Source organism: Camelina sativa, chromosome 18 (genome assembly GCF_030686135.1).
Source record: "Camelina sativa cultivar CO46 ecotype springtype chromosome 18, ASM3068613v1".
Lineage (NCBI taxonomy): Eukaryota > Viridiplantae > Streptophyta > Magnoliopsida > Brassicales > Brassicaceae > Camelina > Camelina sativa.
The window spans coordinates 5,714,605-5,732,951 of record NC_141897.1 but is presented as its reverse complement, the minus strand read 5'-3'; the positions used below and the strand labels follow the sequence as shown (position 1 = coordinate 5,732,951).

The following is an 18,347-nucleotide window of genomic DNA, read 5'->3' as shown; positions in this document are numbered from 1 at the left end:
CCAAAGGCTTCTCGTTGTTCAGGTTTGAGAAAGGTCTTTGCCCAACCAGCTGGAAATAAGCAGGCTTCAGCTCGAAAACATTCCTTTGGAATGGAGGAGGAACAATTGTAGATCGGTTCTGATAAACCATGTCAGCTATGTTGAAGTCTGCAATGGTCCTGATCAAGTCTTGATATGGGTTCTGTCTTCGAACTGGGTTTTGGACGTTGTTGGCAGCTCCACGTACGTCTGCTGCAGGTGGGTGTCGATCGATACCCAGTTGGCGTCGATCGACACCATCAGTCTGCCGTCGACGACAACAGCTTCAGCAATCACATTGCCTTCTACATCAAGCTTTTGGCCCTGCTCCTTGCGCAAGTGGCCCTTTTGATCTCGCAAAGAACCAGCCTCATCAACTCTCAGAACAACCGGATTGACCATCTTTGCTTATTTAGCTGGTTTTCGGTTCTCACGCTCAAGTTTTCCTAACTCTTGGTTCGAAAGCTTCACAGTAGGACCAGTCTTGTTGCTCCTTGTGTTAGGCTTATTAGGCATGTACCTGAAACACACAAGAGAAAAGAAGCTAAAGCTTGTAAGTTTCAAATAAAAAGAAAAATTTAGACGAAATCAAAAACTCAAATCTAATGGTAGATCAACGAGTCCCCGACAACGGCGCCAAAATTTGATATGCTCAAATTCAAAACCCTAGAGATACTCTCTCAAATTAAGAGGTCACTGTAATACTTAGGGGTCGAATTCCACAAGTACTCAAGTCTACACGATAAATTATAGAGTTATAATTAAGCTAAACAAGTTGATTTTAATTAAGAAAAGCAATGCAAAATATTAAAGAAAAGTGTTGTAAATTCAGAAGATCAAAAAGCTAGGTCCAGGAAATTTCTCAGGAAATTACAATATATTAAATCAATTATTAAATAGAATTCAAGCAATTAAAATCATATCTAAAACTCTAAACTCTTTTGTAAAATAAATCAGTGTTCACTGCAAATATTATCTAAATTTAAAACCAGAAAATCCAAATCTCTTTGTAAAATTCTATGTTAAAAAATAGCTTTAAAAACAGGTTTAGATTGTTCACAAAATCATTAAATCAAATCTCTTTGCAAGAAATAATTTTGCTCATCAAAAGGTTTTATCAGGAAAAACAATTATGTTCTCATATCAATTTATTTTCCTAGGTTATTAATTCTAGGTGATCAATCAGGAATTAATATGAAGAACAACCTATGACGAAGATCTAGAAAGATAATGAATCTTAAATAAACAGATCTAATAAATCATAAAATCCCCGTGAAAAACCCTGAACCTAACAAGCAAACTACTCAGACATTTTTAATCAAGAACAAATCATTTTTTCTGAATAATAAGCAATAGAAATTAAAAGAGTAAGAAACAGTTTAGAATTTCTTCTCTACAAAGTAGTTCAGATCTCTCTCTCTCTCCAAAAGCTCTCAAAATCTCACAGGGTTGCAGAAAATAAAACTTGCTAAAATAAAACTTCTGGGTTTCTAAAACCTAAAAATACTATATATATATGTCCTAAAACACGTCAGGGATTTGTGTTGCAATTATGGAAGACTTCAGGCAATTTTGTAAAACTTCCAAAACTTGTTCTCTCGTCGGATAAACAGGGGTGTCAATCGAAACCATCACTCTGGTACGACATTAAGTTGATTGCTTTTGGTTAAATGCTACAAAACAATCAAAATTGCTCCACTTTGCTCCATCTATGTCAAAATCCTAGAAAACCTGCCAAAACTCAAAAACATCATAAAAACCATAAAAACCATGATATATCAGTTGTGTATATGTCTTACGAGGAAGCATGTTTGGCAAGTGGAATATTTCAGAATTAACTACTCTGTTTTTTGGGCTTTTGAATAATAAAACACAATGTGTGTTTCTTAATATTTTCCTTTTCAAAGGTATTCCATTATTTTCTTAAATTTGTAATATCGTTGATTTAATAAAATGATCCGAGTTTTATCATTTCATTATTTGGTTTTTATTAATATATACATTTTTCAGAATTTTATTTAAAAATTAACGTTGGATTGAGCACTCAGTCCAAACAAAATTTCTTAATATTGATGACGACCGAATAGTAAGTATCATAACAGCCACAAAGATTATTCATATACATTTGTACTGTACACTATAATAATATTAACCCACTCCAACGTTACTGTTATTAATTTATTAAACGTTTATATAATATATTTATATGTATAACAAGATATATATACCAATATAAGAACACTAAGGTATAACATAATTAAATAATCGAGAACAAAAAAAATGTCTGGTACTATACCGCGGGTCCATATCTAATTCGAACTAAAAAAACTATCTATTCTTTTTCAGAAAATTTAATCGAATTTGTAACACACGCGAACCAAAAAATAGAATTTTAGTGGGTGTGTCGATCAACAAAATTAGTGGAATTTGGATTTCTTTATTTTTAACTAAACAAATCCTTTCAAATCCTCCATTTGGAGATGTCATCGATGCAATTATGGATTTCGTGAAATGTCGAACATGCGTCGATCGACACACTGTGTTGGTCGACGCAAGGTAATCTGTAGCGATCGACACATGTCGTTTGTCGGTCAACACAGCCTTCGCCAGGTGTCAGTGCCGATAGACACCAGGCGGGTGTTGGTCGACACCAACCTTCAGCAGCGGTTGATGATGTGTTTGCTTTGTGTTGCATGGTTTGTTTTTATTGTTTGTTGATTGTGGCATGAGAGATTTTATTGACTTGTGTGTATAGTCCAGTAGATGGAATGATTGTCTTACTAAGGATTTCTGGTAATACTTACGCCTCTCTTTTGTGTTGTAGCGCAGATAAAGGCAAAGTGTGATCGTGGAATCAAGTCTACGAAAAAGAAGATGTTCTAGAGGGTCGGTTAGTTGCTCTATGTCTTTGATAGAATGCTAGAGTGAAACTTAGTTGATAGAATGGTTGTTAGGATTGCTAGTTCTATGACTTTGTTTATGTTTTGGATTGTTGTTGGAATTGGTATTATGTGATTGTTTTATTCATTATTAGATTATTGGAATTGCTTTGTCTTATCATTGATTAGGGTTAGGTTGATAGTCAATATTTGATCACTAGTTATTAGAATATTTAAATTAAAAAAAAAAAAAAAAAAAAGGATCGGATCGGATTGTTTGATAATTCAACATGAAAATTTATCTTAGTTTCACAAATTGAAATGGGTTCTTCCACAAATTGAAATAAAAATAATATCAAAAAATTCTCACACTGGACAAATTCAACTGAAAAAGAAACGTTTTAAAAGAACTGAGAAAAACTAGTGAAATGGGTTCTTTCACAAATTGATAAAGAAACGTTTCAAAAGAACAGAAAAAACGAGTGGACACTCGAGCTTTAGAATTAGTTGGTCAAAATCATTAAGTTAAAAAAATATGAAATAGTGGAAGGGGCTAAAAGAAGCAACTTGAGTGTGGAGCCAGTGGAAAGAAAAAAGCCAGTGGTTACGCAGAGAAGAACGTAAGCTTTTGCTTCTAAGCCTTTGTTTTTATGTGTGGTTCTCTTTTCTTATCTCTATGACCAACACCAAATAATTTCTCCACATTCCTTCATTATATATCAGACAAAACATTATTCGCTCAGGAGAGAGAACTAGAAAGAAACCATGTCTGAAATAGAAAAGCAGAAGCCAAATGAAGAAGCAGAAGAAGAATCATCAGCGTCTACTACGACGACATGGCCGGATATAGAGGAAGAATTCGTGATACCCGAGGTTTTACATAGTGAAGGTGTGAAGAAACTGCATATGAGCATTCAAAGTGAGTGGGATTACCTACAGAAGTCTGCTTGTCAAACAGCTGCAGGAAGAGCTTTGTGGAAACATGTCATTCAGGATCCTCTCGCTCACTTGTTTGCTGGAGAAACACATTTGAGAAACCTACACACAAAGATTCAGACTGACCGGCTCAACAACGCTCGAGAGATTTCCGGTGTGATTCTAGCCGTTCGAACTCTATGGTTTGACACAAGGATTCAAGCTGCTTTGGATTCTTTCGAAAGTGATGCATCTTCACAGGTTGTGCTACTTGGTGCAGGTTTGGTTTCCCCTATTTAATTTATATTTGTGTAATTACATGATATATGTTAAGCATGAGTTTAAGATAAGTAGCCAACATAGAATGGTGTAATGAAATTTCAGGAATGGATGCAAGATCATACAGACTAAACTGCTTGAAAAAAAGTGATGTATTTGAAGTGGATTTTCAAGATGTCTTGGAAACCAAAACAAGCTTAGTCCAAGCTGCAGTAAATTCTAGAGATGAGCTTAGGATGACAGCGAAATCACTAGTCAGAGTAGCAATTGATATAAGAGACAACGACTGGTTTGAACAGCTTAAGAAATCGGGTTTTCTGCCAGATATTAACACTGTATGGGTTCTTGAAGGCATTCTTTATTACCTGTCTCACACAGAGGCAATGCAAGTACTGAAGCTCATAGCTCAGAAGTGTGCAATAACCAGCACAGTACTCTTGGCGGATTTCATGAACAAACCGTCTGCTACACTCCCAAACTCTGTGTTCCACTTTTACAGTGACTGGCCTGATCAGCTCTTGCCATCTTTGGGGTTCTCTCATGTCAGGCTTTCACAGATTGGTGATCCAGATGCAAACTTCGGTCTGCTGCATGATCCACTCAATCTCTTCAACAAACTTCTTAGCCTGCCAAGGACTGCACAGATCCATCCAGATGATGGAAAACCATGCTGCCGTTTGTATTTGGTCGAAGCTTCTGGTTCACCGCCTCAAGATAATTTCGTAGAGAATCATGTGAGCTTGTAAGCTCCTTCCAGATGTGCATTTGGCACTGCACGCTTTTGCAGAACATATATATATATATATATGAGTCTTTCGCACCACAGAAATTGTGTAGGAGGTTATTGGTAATTTGATGATGTATAAAACATTGGTATGAACAATTCACTATATTCTAAACTAAAATGTTCCATTTCATCTGCTTGCAAAACTACAAAGAAGAAACAAGGCTTATCATGCTGTTCAATAACTAGCATAACCTTCCTTACTTACTGTAACTCAAACAAAGCTAAACATCAAGCATGCAATTATATTTATATAAAACGAGATCTCTTTCAACAAGAAACTTGTAACAGATGTTGTTGGTACACCTATACAGCCATAAACGAGTTCACAAGAAGAGAAGAAAGAGAGAACTACACTTCATCTCAAATCATATCTCAAGGCAGTCCTTAACACCCTTCTCAAATTTGTCAAGATAAGAGATAGCATCAGTAACCGCATCCGCAACCTTTTTTCTGAGAAACAAGTTAAACATTGAAAGCATTATATAAACATCGTTCTAAGTAACAGAGAACACATAAAAGGAATAAGATCCCTTCATAATTTCAATCACTAACCTATCAGAAGGTAGATTCATATCAATCCCATTCGACAACACGATCAAGGAACCGAAAGACCTGCGGATACAAAAAAGCACGAAATCAACTAACAAAGAACCACATTTCAGAGCATTCAATAGAATGAAACTAGCACATACCTAACGAGATCACTGAGTATATTCTCAGCTTCTAACTTAAGTGGGTCTTTATCATCTAGTAATGAAGCAGCATTCTTCACAACAAGCTTGAATGTACAAACCTAAACAGCAACATCATCACACCATCTTCATAAAAATCGAAACTTTAAGATCATTTGATAATTAAAAAACCAAAACTTTAAAGATTACAGCAACAAAACCTCGACTCCGGATTTTGATTGGAAGTCCACAAGAGAGCTTCTCTCTTTAGGAACACAGTCTCTAGCAGAAGATTTAAACAGATTCTGAAGATTCTCCAAATCTTTATCCGTAAACTCAGATTCACTAGTAATCGAAAGGTAAGCAGAACGGAGAGCTTCACGAGATGCATCAATGGGAGCGAGTAAGAATCTTGATGACTTCTTCTTCTGTTCTTTAAGCCACTCTTTAGGTCCTGCTGCGTTCAAATTATTTCAAAAAAAAAAAAAAAAAAAATCACAAATTGGAGATAAGATGATAAAACGGAGAGTGGGAAGTGTTTGTGTGTGTGTACAGATTCCTAAGGAGAAGGCAGAAGCGGGATCGGTAGGGGAGAGTGAGAGGAGAAGAGAAGCGGTGGAGGAGAGGAGAATGGTGTCTCTGCGAGAGAGAATTTGCGGCGGGTGGTGGTCGGAGATTTGAGCGACCGTTATTGGTGGTGGTTGAGGTTTAGTGTTTGAAGAGAAGAACGGTTGGGAAATTGGGATAAGACGAGCCATGGCTAAACGTTAACTAAAGTTAAGATATGTGTGTAACCCCCCGCCCATGTTGTATTTATAGGAAAGCTGTGTGATTTGTTTAATTGTTTTTGTTAATCGTGTATCCCTACCGTTCAGGTTCGTTTCCAAGTAGGCATGCGACTTCGGTTTCTTCGGGTATTTTGGTTCGGGTTATTCGATTTTTGGTTTTTTTAGAAATTGAAGACCAAAGAATCAATATGGTACTGAAATAAAATATTTAGAGTATTCGAAGTATATAACTTAATATTTTTATAATATTTTTATCGTAATAACCAAATATCTAAAATATATATAAAAAAAATCTGAAAAAAATATTCAAAAATAATCAAAATACTTAAACTGGTATAAGAATGTTTAAGAAATACCTCAAAGTACCCGAAACATATATAAGAATGTTTGAAATACCTCAAAGTACCTGAACACCAAAAAATACTTCAAAAATATCTGAATGGATTCTAAACTCCATAACCGAAAAAACCAACTCCAAAACAATTTTTCTTTGGAACCTATACGGATCCTAAACTCTAAAACCAAAACCGAATATAATCGAATTGGAACTGATTGAATTACTCTAAACTCAAGGCCTAGTTCCAATGTTTTTAGCTTCAAAGAAGAAGAATACATATATTTGAGGGATAAAAAACTATGCGGACTTTTGTTTCTCTACTCGTCGAGGCTATATTGATTAATGCACATGTCTTTGATCATCTAGTACAAATACTATATCTCGTTACCACTATCTTCCATAGGCCTCCATACCCTTTCTAGGTTTGTGGTTTCCACCCTCGTCTGGCTAATGCTTTACTTGTTTATTATTCCTACAAATCACCACAAAAATTGCAGTAGATAATCCATTTTTAAATTGCTCTAGTTCCAAGACATCCTTAATCCTGCACAGAAGCTTTCCCATAGTTTCCTATAATATCAATGACCATTTTACGCTGTTCTTCATCCACTAAGCATAAGTGCGATATAGAAGGGCAATTCCGGGTTAACATTGTACTGATCAGTTTCTCCTCCCTCTCTGCTTTTCTAATATTAGCAATCAAGACTTCTATACAGTAGAATAAATAAGTAAGGTGATAATGGATTTCTTTGTCGTAAATCTCCTTGAGGGGTAATGTGTCCTCGAGGATGACCATTTAGTAACACTTGGTATGAGAGTGATTTCACACTCCACATGATCCAAGATATCTATTTTGAATTAAAACCTAACCGTGTCAAAAAACAGTTTCCAAAAAGTATATTCTACTCTATCATAAGCTTTACTCATCCATTTTAATGACCAAAAAATCTGATTTACAATTCTTATTTTAATGACCAAAAAATCTGGAACATCTCATGAGCAATCATGATGTTATTTATGATTAGTCTGCCGGAAACGAATGCCGATTGTTATTTTGAAATAAGCAAGACTTTCTTAAGCCTTAGACAAAGAATCTTAGATATATAACTCACGTTACAAAGACTAACTGGCTTAAACTCAACTATCCTTTGAACTGCTTACCTATTTTTGGATTAGACAAATATTTGTCTTGTTTAGTCTTTTATCAAATTTTTCGGTATGAAGAAAGTCCCTAAAAATGCCAAAAAATTTGGTAGAATAAATATGGCATTCAATCTCGTCTTGTAGTTTTCTATGGTTTCATATAAATAATGTTTTCTTAACTTCAGATTCTAAGACCATCTCCATCGGGCATATCTCATATCTGATAGAGCGTATGGAGAATTAAAAAAGTTTTAAAAAATGAGAAAAAGATAGAGAGATGAAAAAAAGATTGTCTTTGCTGAAAACTATTGAGACACAGAATCTACTATTATCTTTATTTGATTGGTTGGACAAATTAAAAAATAATTAAATAATTAAATCAAATTAAAAATATTACTATTATTTATTACATCCAAGTGGCTATATAAGCAATGGAGTTACTTTAAAAGTTTTTTTTGTTTAGATATCTATTCCTACTCTTCGTAATAAAAAGAAGTAAATTTTTGAACTATCTCAGAGATAGCACCCATATTGAATTCTTTAAAAAGATTCAAAAAAATAGCCGATATTTTCCGTACTTTCTTTCAGATTTAACCCAAGACTTTTATGGAACATATTATTCTGAAATCTTATTTTGAACTCTCTTTTTCTTTTGTAGATGCGTGAAAGAATTTGGGTGTTACAAAGATAAATATTGTTGTTATCTTTTTGTAAATTTTCCATTATGACAGAAATTTGATGATTTTTGTTTTTTCATTATTTAGGTTGTTCAGAGTTAGAAAACAAATACAAAATAATTATTTTTTTCAAATAGCTTAAAAGTATTGTAATCTAATATTATTATTTCGTATAGTTTAGTTTGAAAACATATATTTAGTTTGGGTGTTAATGTTTGCTTTTATTATCATTTATATTATAACAAGTTACTACTATGCTATAGTATATATATATTTGTGCAATATACATTATATGGGTTTACACCAGGATGATAGACAGAACAATAACATTAATACAAATCACTAAATTTTAGATCGTAATCCAAATCTTATTCTTTAATTATATTGATTTTATTATTACATAAACTAAGTTATATCGTAAACTAAAAGAAATTAAGAACAAAAATGACGACATGAGCAGTGCAAATGTCCTCCGCCTGTATCAGCGCAAATACTATGCGCTTTCTTCCATTTCTTCAAGCACTTAGACTTACAATCATTTTCATTACATTTACCATCTAAGGTTGGAAAATTGTCAACACAAGTTTTTCTCATTTGCTGCACATTCTCTTGTACTCCTGTTATTGAGATATTAAAAAACACAAAACTTAGTTTTATGGTATTTGAGATGAAAATAGTATTTTTTATATGAAAATAAATATATATATGAAGTATAGCAAGACGAGTTTAAATGTTATTACAAACCTAGCACAAGAATGATAAAGAAAGATAGAAAGATGAGCGACAATTGAAAAGACTTTTTCATCGTAGATTATAGAAGTGAGTTAAGAAAGAAAGAGAGCATATGAAGTACTTATATAAAGTTAGACATATCTATTTTAGCCAATCTACCAACTTAAGTTCCTATTTAAAGGGAACTAATTTTATACACGTCCCGGTTTTTTGCTCATCTAATATAGTAAATTCTTTAGACCCACTCTATTTTTCTTTTTATTATACTGAAAATTATCCAGTTTGACACAAATATGAGGTATAATAACTAGATTGAGTCCCGAAATTTGACTAGAACTAGAATGACCCAGCATTTAAGTAAAAAAACCAAAAAGGCTAAAAAAAATTTTCCCAGTTACTAAATAGTATTTACGAAAAAAAATATTCCCAAAATAACAAAGAAAAAAAATCTCATCAATCATAACTATGAACACTTCTATATTTAACCAAAAAATAAAAAATTCGTTCTTTCTTTTTGGATCTTTAACTTCGCCGGCGAGAAACAAATGGAATCGCAACAAATTTACCTTTTTGGGGAATAAGAAACCTAATCCCCGCCGCTAATCCTTTTTTGCTGAACTCGTAGCCTAAGCCTTAGTTGAAGCTTACTTATCTGTCGATTTCACCAAAAACATAATTCGGCGATTCAAAGGAGTTTGTTCTTGGTCTGATTCGGTAAGTATCTTGTGTTGCATGTTGTTTCCATTCAGTTTAGATTCGGGTGGCTTATAATCGTTGGTGCTCGATTTTTTTTCTTGTTTTATTTATCCCTTTTTGTTGCAGATTTTGCTCCTCAATTGCTTCGGTGCTCCTCAAAATAATCGGTGGCTTTAATTTTCATTAATCTGGTAAGGAGGTTGTCTAATTAGATGGGATTTGTTTAGACAAAAGAATTTCCCTCCAATTTGACATTGAATGATTTGAAAGGTGATTTGTTATAGCTACAGGTTTATTGGTTTTGCGAAATACTTTGTCTTCTCTGTTGGTGACTGAAATTTTCGGCGGCGTATTCGGCTCCCCATTGGCATCTTTGGCCGGTCATGTTCTTCTTCCAGCCACAACTTCTTTCTTCCATTATTGTCAACTTTAGACCTTTGGTGAGTTTCTTTTAAATTCCTAGGCTAAAAATTGTCCAACACCAATTTTTAATTTCGGGAGATTCTAATTATCAATTTGTCAACTTCATCGGGATGCTTTTGGTGAATTTTTTGGCCAAATTCTTGTTTGATATGGATTTTTATTGTTGTAGCCACATATATATGCCATTTTAATTCTTTAGTGACCGATTTTTTTTATCTTATTCACACATGTTTTGTTTTCGATGGGTTTTATTTAAATTTGTTTGTAGCTGATCCTATCAACTTTGTTGACTCATGATTTAAATTTCAAAATGTTTAGGAATGGCGTCTTCGAGTACAGTCTCCAAATATCCTCCACGCCTCTATGAAGAAGGAAGATCTCCTTTGCAAAACGGGAGCATGGACCACAATTGTTTTTTGTCAAAAATTGGGATAATGAAAGAAGGTTTCGGCTTGGATGTGTGGGATAAATTGAAGGAATCATCTCTTGGAGTATTTATTAAGTTAGCTGAACTAGGATACACATGGTCTGCCGCAAAAGTTCATTATATCCTTACACATCAGCTAGCAGTCAACAATTCTCATGAGGTATGGTCATTGATTGATGGTAGACCTATCAGATTTTCGTTAAATGAGTTTGCTGAAATAACGGGTTTAAACTGTGATCCAATTGATCCGTCAGAGAACTTAGATGTTGATCATAATGAGTTCTAGAGCGAAATGAAAATACCAACAACTTCAGACGGTCCAAAGTATACTGAGTTGGAAAAGGTGATGGATTTTAGCAAGACATGGATTCCAGAAAAAAGGATTATGGTTGGTAGGTTAATGTTATTATCTGTTGCAGTACATGGCATACATCACGGCTCTAGAATCCCTCTTTCATGTGCTAAAAGAGTTTTTGATCCAGATGGTTTTGAAAAACATCCTTGGGGTCGAGTGGCTTTTACTTGCCTAGTTAATTCAGTGAAGATTGTTGACTTAGATAAAGAATCTTACACGGTTCAAGGATGTGTGCATGCTTTGTTGATTTGGTTGTATGAAAATGTTTCTGGCATTGGAGAACTATCTGGGCTGAGAAGGTCTACGAGTACTGGCATTCCACTGCTTGATTGGCAATCACCCCGGAAAGGTATCAAGATTGATGAATTCATAAAGAATGAGATGGCTACACATGGACAGGTTAGTTTTTGAAATTAATTACTACACCATTTGTTTTATAATTTGTCTCAGTTTTTTTTTTCCGATGTGACTAGGAACACTAATATATTAATTCTATGATGTATGTAGGTGCGTGTAAGGCACATGGTTCATGTGTCGGAGGAAAATATGTATCCTAAATGGAGTGACGACGTGGAGAAGGATCCGGCACTAGAACTTGATTACTGATCTTGTCCATCATTGCTTACCTTCAGATGTTTGGAAAGTTGAGAAAACAGTGACCATGGGAAGAATAAAACGGAAAGCTAAAGAAAATGATAATGGCGAGAATCAAAGCAGTGATAAGAAATTGAAAATGAAAGAAGGAGAAAAATATGTAAACAAGAAGGAAAATAATGGCAAAGACATATTGAGGTTAGTTATTTATTCATTTGCATATTCATGTTAGTCTTTAAAGTTATTATTGAAAGTTCTATTTACTATATAGTTCTATTTACAAATGACTGATTGCAGAATGTTGAAGATGAGAGAAAAAGTTTGTTGGATATTTGGAAGATGATAGAAAAAATGAATGGGACAATTACCGACTTGGGCAAGAATTTAATCAGTAGAATGGATGCTTTAGAAGGTAAATTCGATTTTTTTGTTGAGAAGAGAATGAATGTCTTAGATGAGAAGCTTAGTGATAGGATTATAATGGTGGAGGTAGATTTGAAAGGAATGAAAGATACAAAACCCACTGTTGTCCCAAATGATTTGACTTCAAACAACAATGAGGAGAATGAGGCACATAGTCATCAACCAATAAGTTATATTTTGGTATTTAATTTTGTTTTGTTTAAATTTTTTTCTATATTGTAATATGATTTCTTGGTCATCTAACTTATTCATATTTTGCAGTCTTGAATGGTAGAGATAAAAGAGACATCGAAAGATGAATTTGCAGTCCCTCGAGTGGTGAAGAAGGTTTACACTGTGAGTAATAAAAAGAAGAAGACAGAAACAGAAATATCTGCTGATCTTTCTTTGTGTGAGAAGAATTATTTTACTCAAGATCATCAGAAGAACATTGTGGGTGATGTTTTAAAGAAACTTGGTCGCAAGAATGAGAAGTCGAAAGCTGTAGTTGTGGGAGAAAGTCCCGAAAATAAAAATAAGAAGGTAAAGAGGTTAGCTATTGTGTTGATGAACTTGAAGATATTACTGAAAAAGTTGTTGCTCTCGATACTAAAATGGCTTCCTGTTTTGAAGATACATGGGATGACCCTCAACAACAGTTGGCCAGTAAAAGGCTTGATGCAACAATGACATCTCTTGGAGAGGCGTTAAAAATTTTGGATGGAGATACGACACAAGCAAAACGAGTGCCATAGTTGACGAAATCTCAAAAGTATCCATATGTTGGTAACTCTACTGTGAAACGAATAATCCATTCTAATGTGTCTTATGACCTTAAGCTAGGTGAAGATGATAAGTTATGGAAACTTATGGATTTCTTGAAGCTTGATGAGTAACTATTAACCTTATGATACTTTATGCTTTTTATTTCCAATTAGTACTCATTAGCCTTATGATGTAAACATTTTTACAGGGAGGCACCTTTGTAAACTGGAAATGTGGATGTTTTATTTTATTGGCAGATTATGACACCAAGATCGGACTGGCCTAGTTTTAATTATGGATGGTTGAAAGACTATGTAAGTAAATACATATTGGTTTTGATTGGCAGTTTTTTGTTTTTTAAAATACATAGTGGTGATGTTATGGTCATTTCTAATGTGGGTTTTCTTGTAATGTAGCGCATGGGCGATGCCATAACTATGTTACGCAAAAGGTTCATTTTTTATCTTCTCAGTATCCTAACCAACACATAGCCTTCTTGGATCAAGATATGCTCTCATCACTATTAAAAGATTATGACTAGTTTGCACTTCCACGAAGAAATTTCTTGTTCAGAGACATGTACTTGGATCACTTCAATGGTAGAGCTCCTATTGACTCACAGACAAACAAGAAGTGTACATTCATGTTGATCATTTATACGCTTGCCCTTTTCTCAACCACAATTATTGGTTGGCTCTGGATATTGACTTGCCAACTAAAACGATATACGTGTATGACAACATTTCAACCTTGGTGAAGGATTCTGATTTGGTTAAAGAATGCATTGCACTTAGGCGAATGATCTCTGCATTGTTAAGTCAAGCAATTCCTCCACACGTTCGTAAGAAGAGTTATGCCATGCTAGAGGTGAAATGATTGACACAAGGTTTGCCATTGAATGAAGATCCAGGTGATTGTGGTGTGTTTGCTCTAAATTACATGGAATGCATGGCTTTTGGGATAAAAATTGATGGGATATGCGATAGGAACATCTCGACGATACGGATAAAACATGCATGTGAGTTATTTGATGAAGTTGGTGAGGGTCTTGGACATCATATGTCTAACACTTTGCCTCATGCTAAAGATTTTTTAATCCCTCACCTCATTGATGAATCCCTCACTTCATTGATGAGTGAGAGATAGTTTGTGTTTTTGTAGACTTATATTTGTGTACTTGTTTCTTATTTATGACTTCTGTTTTTAACCCTTGACGTGAACGTGTGTTTTTTTTTTTGGTTCATTTCATACATTATTGTAAAAATAGGAACATGAACATGTGCTTTTTTTTCATATCTAATGATTATATCCTCTAAACAACATGATTGTCGAACTTAAAAGTGTATTGTTTTCGATTATGTCTAAAACTGAAACTGTACTTAAACTGGAACTCTACATAATCAAGAATTTAAAACTAAACTAAAACTCTACATACTACATGTCTTTCGATTATGTCTTACTTGATTACAATTACCACAAGTGTTGTTTTCTTGGCTTTTTCTTTTCCTACGTAATCTCCAATGCAGACTTCATCCTTGAATTCTTTGGCCTTCCAGGTTGGGTTTTAGGTATCGGTAGTAAAGCAACCTTGCTAACAACTTGTTCAGAAACTGGTGTAGCTAAATCTCTTGGCATGATGGCAGTTCAATAGGAATCACACAAGTAGCTTCTACGAAAATAAGGATGACACATCGATATTCAAGATATTTTCCTCTATTCACAAACCGCAATAGCGTGTGTACAAGGCGAGTTCTCCAAGTCAATCCTGTGACATGTACACCTTTTATATTTCAAAATTACAACGTGGAGAGATGATCCAATTGTAACTTGTACTTGATTAACTTATATATCTTGCACAATAATTATCTTAGAATACTCTACACGATATTGTAAAACAACAAAAAATGATTATTACTTTAACATATATACACGACTCTATAGCAATAAGATGAGAAAATATACCTATAGAACTTTCTCTACAGTGCGTGTTAGAGATGTTGTCATTTTAGTGCATCATTCCTTTGATCTGAAAACTATCTAGTCATCATGGATCTAATTGTTTCTAACAGTTCCACAATAGGATAACTTCTAGCGTATGACATCACCTTATTCATTGATTCTGTAATGTTGCTAGTAAGCAAGTTGTACCTATCACCAGGGAAATGTATGCGTGTCCACAGTCGCACATCAACTTGTACAAGGTAATTATGAAGTACATGATTCAAAGCTTCAATCTGATCAAAGATGGTTTGAAAATCGACTAGTCTGAAAGCATTCTCCGCCTTCTTAATTAAACCAAATGTTTCCCGACCTTTAAATTGAACCAATATATTTTTGTACAAATGGTATGTACATATTTCCCGACTTGACTTTTGATAAACCTCCCTAATTGCTTTCCCAATAGATTTGTGCCTATCAGAAATTATGGCAAGACTTTCGTCATATGTTGTCACATACCGGAGTTGATTGAAAAACAAGTCCCATGATTCATCATTTTTTGTATCAACCACAACAAACGCTATTGGAAATATCTGAAATTGCCATCTTTAGCTACTGCCGTCAGAAGTGGCCCTTTGTATTTTCCTTGTAAACATGTACCATCAACAACCAACACTTTCCTCATCAATGGAAATCCATTCAAGCTTGCACCAAATGCTAGAAACGAGTACTTGAATCTATCTGCTTCATCAAGTTCAAGCTGTGTATATGTTCCTGGATTTGCCCACCTTAACATGTATAAGTAAGTATTTAGCTGCAAATAACCACTCTCTGGACTACCCCTGACCAATTGATGAGCATTTTGTAGTGTGCGATACGCCTTCCAATATTCCATCTATACAAAACAAATTATTAAGGATAACGTTATAGAAACTGAAACTGTATTAAAAATATTAAATATTAACCAAGCAATGTACCTTGATCTGAAAGCGTTTATCTAACGCTTCTGCAACGTGCATTGGCAATACCTTGGGCCCAACTCCATCAACGAAATCCTTGTACAGCGCTCCAAGAATCTCATGAGTTGCTTGTCGGGCATGTGAAGAACGCTCTGTCATTGAACATGTATGTTGTGAAACAAACATACGCACATGAAACTTTGGATAGTCTTTTAATGTTGTAGCTCTCACCCTCCACGTACACCCTTTTACCCAGCACCTTACAATTAGCAAAGTTGGTGTCAATTTATAAACAAAAAAATCAAACTTCTCTAGTTAGTATTTGAAATCGTGTCTCCAAATGCTACTTTGTTTCATAACATTGACCAACAGCCAAATTAATAGAAGACAAGTCTAACTTTGCAAAATTATCATCTTCCTTTTGTTCTTCAATGAATATACCTTAAATCGTCTTCTTATTTGGTGAAATAGCAGTAGGTTTCTCTTCTTATTCTGGTGGAATCTCATACAAGCTAAAATTTTCATCATCAGAATCTGTTCCGTCAGAATCGTCACAATAATCAAATCTCATTTCTTCATCGTCAACTTCTGAATCTTCTTTACTAATGTCTTCGTCAGCCAATTCAGTATCTCCTTCAACCAAAGAATTATCATCTCTGCCTCGTTTTCTCGATCCACTCCTAACTTTATCTGTCACTTCAACACAAAGTCGAAGTGTGTCGCTCTTCAATTGCCTTACAAAACGGTGAAACTGTCGAAAATTGGTGATAAATATTGGTGGTGTATCGCTTGGTAATTTTTGTAAAAACACATTCGAAATCTTGTAGCTCAACCCAATCTCATATACTTTCTCATCCAAACCATAATCTTCAATCACCATTTGGATACAATCATCATAACTCGTTTGCTTGTTACAGTCTAGAATTTGACAACCTCTCTTATTATCAACAACAAACAACCATATGGCTTCATCATAGATCCACTTGCCACATACCACAATCACGTGATCCATGCGAAATCTGGGTCTTCAATTCGTCTCTACCTGCTTTATTCCGAAAATGTGACCATTAAAGAGATAGAACCGAAAACGTAACTACAAATCCCAAACCCAAAAAATCAAAACTCATTTTGAAGATCGCAAAAGGAGAGAAAAAATTATAATTGACTTTGAACCCAAAAGAAAAAACAATGTTCAATGAGTGTAGGGGCGTCGTCGTGCCGATGAAGATGGAGAAGAAATAGGAAACCGTTTATGGAAAATCCTAAGATTTTAATTTTTACGGTAATAAATATGAAAATTAAAATGAAAAGTCTGCCACACCTATAATAAGTTTGTTGTAATATAGCTTAACATATTTCCACATGAAACAAGTCTGCCATTATTTAGTTCAAAAAAAATCTGGAACTATTAATCTGGAACTATGAAACAAGTCTGTCATTATTTAGTTCAAAAAAAAATTTGTCACTATATAATAACAAAAAGACTGTCATAACTTGTGAAGTGAACTTAGTGCAGTGGCGAATGGTAAGTCCTTATTGCACAAGGCACCATCACACCAGAGATCGAGTCCCGCTTCCTACGAATGTAGGGATTTGGCTGATGGGCTGGCCTGTTGTGGCCCAATGGTTGACAAAAAAAAATACTTGTCATAACCAAAAAAACTGTGTCTAAAAAACAAAAATATGTCACAACATTAAAAAAATTTGTAAGGTCATTCTAGCAATTATTTTTTCGACTAATAAATCTGTTAACAAAAGACAGATTTTCGGAAAAACAAGAAAACGGCTAGAACATAATATAAATCTGCCATAACATGCTACACAATGTAGGTCAAACTAGCAACTTTAATTTTTGATAAAAAATTCTGCTATCTCTGGGCAGATTTATGGTAAAATTATTAAATTCTGTTTTAACTAAAAAATAATCTGTTATCATTAAACGTCAAACTAGTAATTTTTTTTCATCAACAAATTTGCCACGTTACAACAGATTTCTTTTTTTACAAAACAATCTGCAACCACTACAAAAATAAATCGGCCAGAAATTATAACAAACCGGCATAAATAATAACATTCTGTTATGTCATTAAAAAAAGTTTGTTACGTGGAAAAAAATCTGCCGTAAAAAAAACTGTCACAACCTATTTTTATAAGTCTGTGGACCAAATTAAATCTGCCGAAGAAAATCTGCCGAAAAAAATATGCCGTTAACAAAAGAAAACTGTGACACTCGAATAAATATGTCTCCACTTGCGAGAGATTTTGTAATTTTTCCCCCCAATCGCTGGAAAAAAATATTAAAGGTATTTTGGTATTTTTTTACATGAAAATAACTCAATTAACTTTTATTTTTTAAGAGTTAATTTAGCAATTATTCCCTTAAGTTGGCTTAATCTAGAAACTCTCCCTTTATTATAAAGCACTTTCCAATTTAGTGATAAATAAATGGAAGCTCATCAAAAATACATTTATCTAGCCTAGATATTCTACCATACATATATACATATATATATATATATATATAAATTCATAATTATTTTCCAAGCCATATATCAATTATTT

General features: G+C 34.1%; 3 protein-coding genes, 2 long non-coding RNA genes and 2 pseudogenes across 6 annotated transcripts; 3 read left to right on the top strand and 4 right to left on the bottom strand.

Annotated features, from left to right (window-relative positions):
• Positions 1 to 3,461: 3,461 nt before the first annotated feature.
• LOC109124859 (uncharacterized) lies at positions 3,462 to 5,008 on the top strand. Its single transcript, XM_010483646.3, has 2 exons — positions 3,462 to 4,092; positions 4,197 to 5,008. Exons 1-2 carry the CDS (start codon positions 3,663 to 3,665, stop codon positions 4,835 to 4,837), a joined length of 1,071 nt encoding a protein of 356 aa, XP_010481948.2. The 5' UTR covers positions 3,462 to 3,662; the 3' UTR covers positions 4,838 to 5,008.
• Positions 5,009 to 5,100: 92 nt separating this feature from the next.
• LOC104760688 (uncharacterized) lies at positions 5,101 to 6,405 on the bottom strand. The gene is made up of 5 exons (XM_010483648.3): positions 6,103 to 6,405; positions 5,771 to 6,006; positions 5,571 to 5,671; positions 5,431 to 5,490; positions 5,101 to 5,328 (listed from the first exon to the last, which is right to left on the bottom strand). Exons 1-5 carry the CDS (start codon positions 6,305 to 6,307, stop codon positions 5,244 to 5,246), a joined length of 687 nt encoding a protein of 228 aa, XP_010481950.1. The 5' UTR covers positions 6,308 to 6,405; the 3' UTR covers positions 5,101 to 5,243.
• A 2,308-nt stretch (positions 6,406 to 8,713) lies between these two features.
• On the bottom strand, positions 8,714 to 9,320 carry LOC147921574 (uncharacterized). The gene is made up of 2 exons (XR_015588455.1): positions 9,239 to 9,320; positions 8,714 to 9,111 (listed from the first exon to the last, which is right to left on the bottom strand). It is a non-coding gene; the product is annotated as an uncharacterized LOC147921574 (long non-coding RNA).
• A 239-nt stretch (positions 9,321 to 9,559) lies between these two features.
• On the top strand, positions 9,560 to 12,191 carry LOC104760684 (uncharacterized; annotated as a pseudogene). Its single transcript, XR_015588476.1, has 6 exons — positions 9,560 to 9,940; positions 10,049 to 10,113; positions 10,213 to 10,362; positions 10,664 to 11,526; positions 11,635 to 11,919; positions 12,019 to 12,191. The product of XR_015588476.1 is annotated as an uncharacterized LOC104760684 (transcript).
• Positions 12,192 to 12,756: 565 nt separating this feature from the next.
• LOC147921573 (uncharacterized) lies at positions 12,757 to 14,208 on the top strand. Its single transcript, XR_015588477.1, has 2 exons — positions 12,757 to 13,202; positions 13,305 to 14,208. It is a non-coding gene; the product is annotated as an uncharacterized LOC147921573 (long non-coding RNA).
• A 713-nt stretch (positions 14,209 to 14,921) lies between these two features.
• Positions 14,922 to 15,721, bottom strand: LOC147921572 (uncharacterized). Its single transcript, XM_087497745.1, has 2 exons — positions 15,487 to 15,721; positions 14,922 to 15,406 (listed from the first exon to the last, which is right to left on the bottom strand). The coding sequence occupies exons 1-2, from the start codon at positions 15,719 to 15,721 to the stop codon at positions 14,922 to 14,924; spliced, it is 720 nt and encodes a 239-aa protein (XP_087353871.1).
• Positions 15,722 to 15,823: 102 nt separating this feature from the next.
• On the bottom strand, positions 15,824 to 16,797 carry LOC147921571 (uncharacterized; annotated as a pseudogene).
• Between the last annotated feature and the right edge of the window lie 1,550 nt (positions 16,798 to 18,347).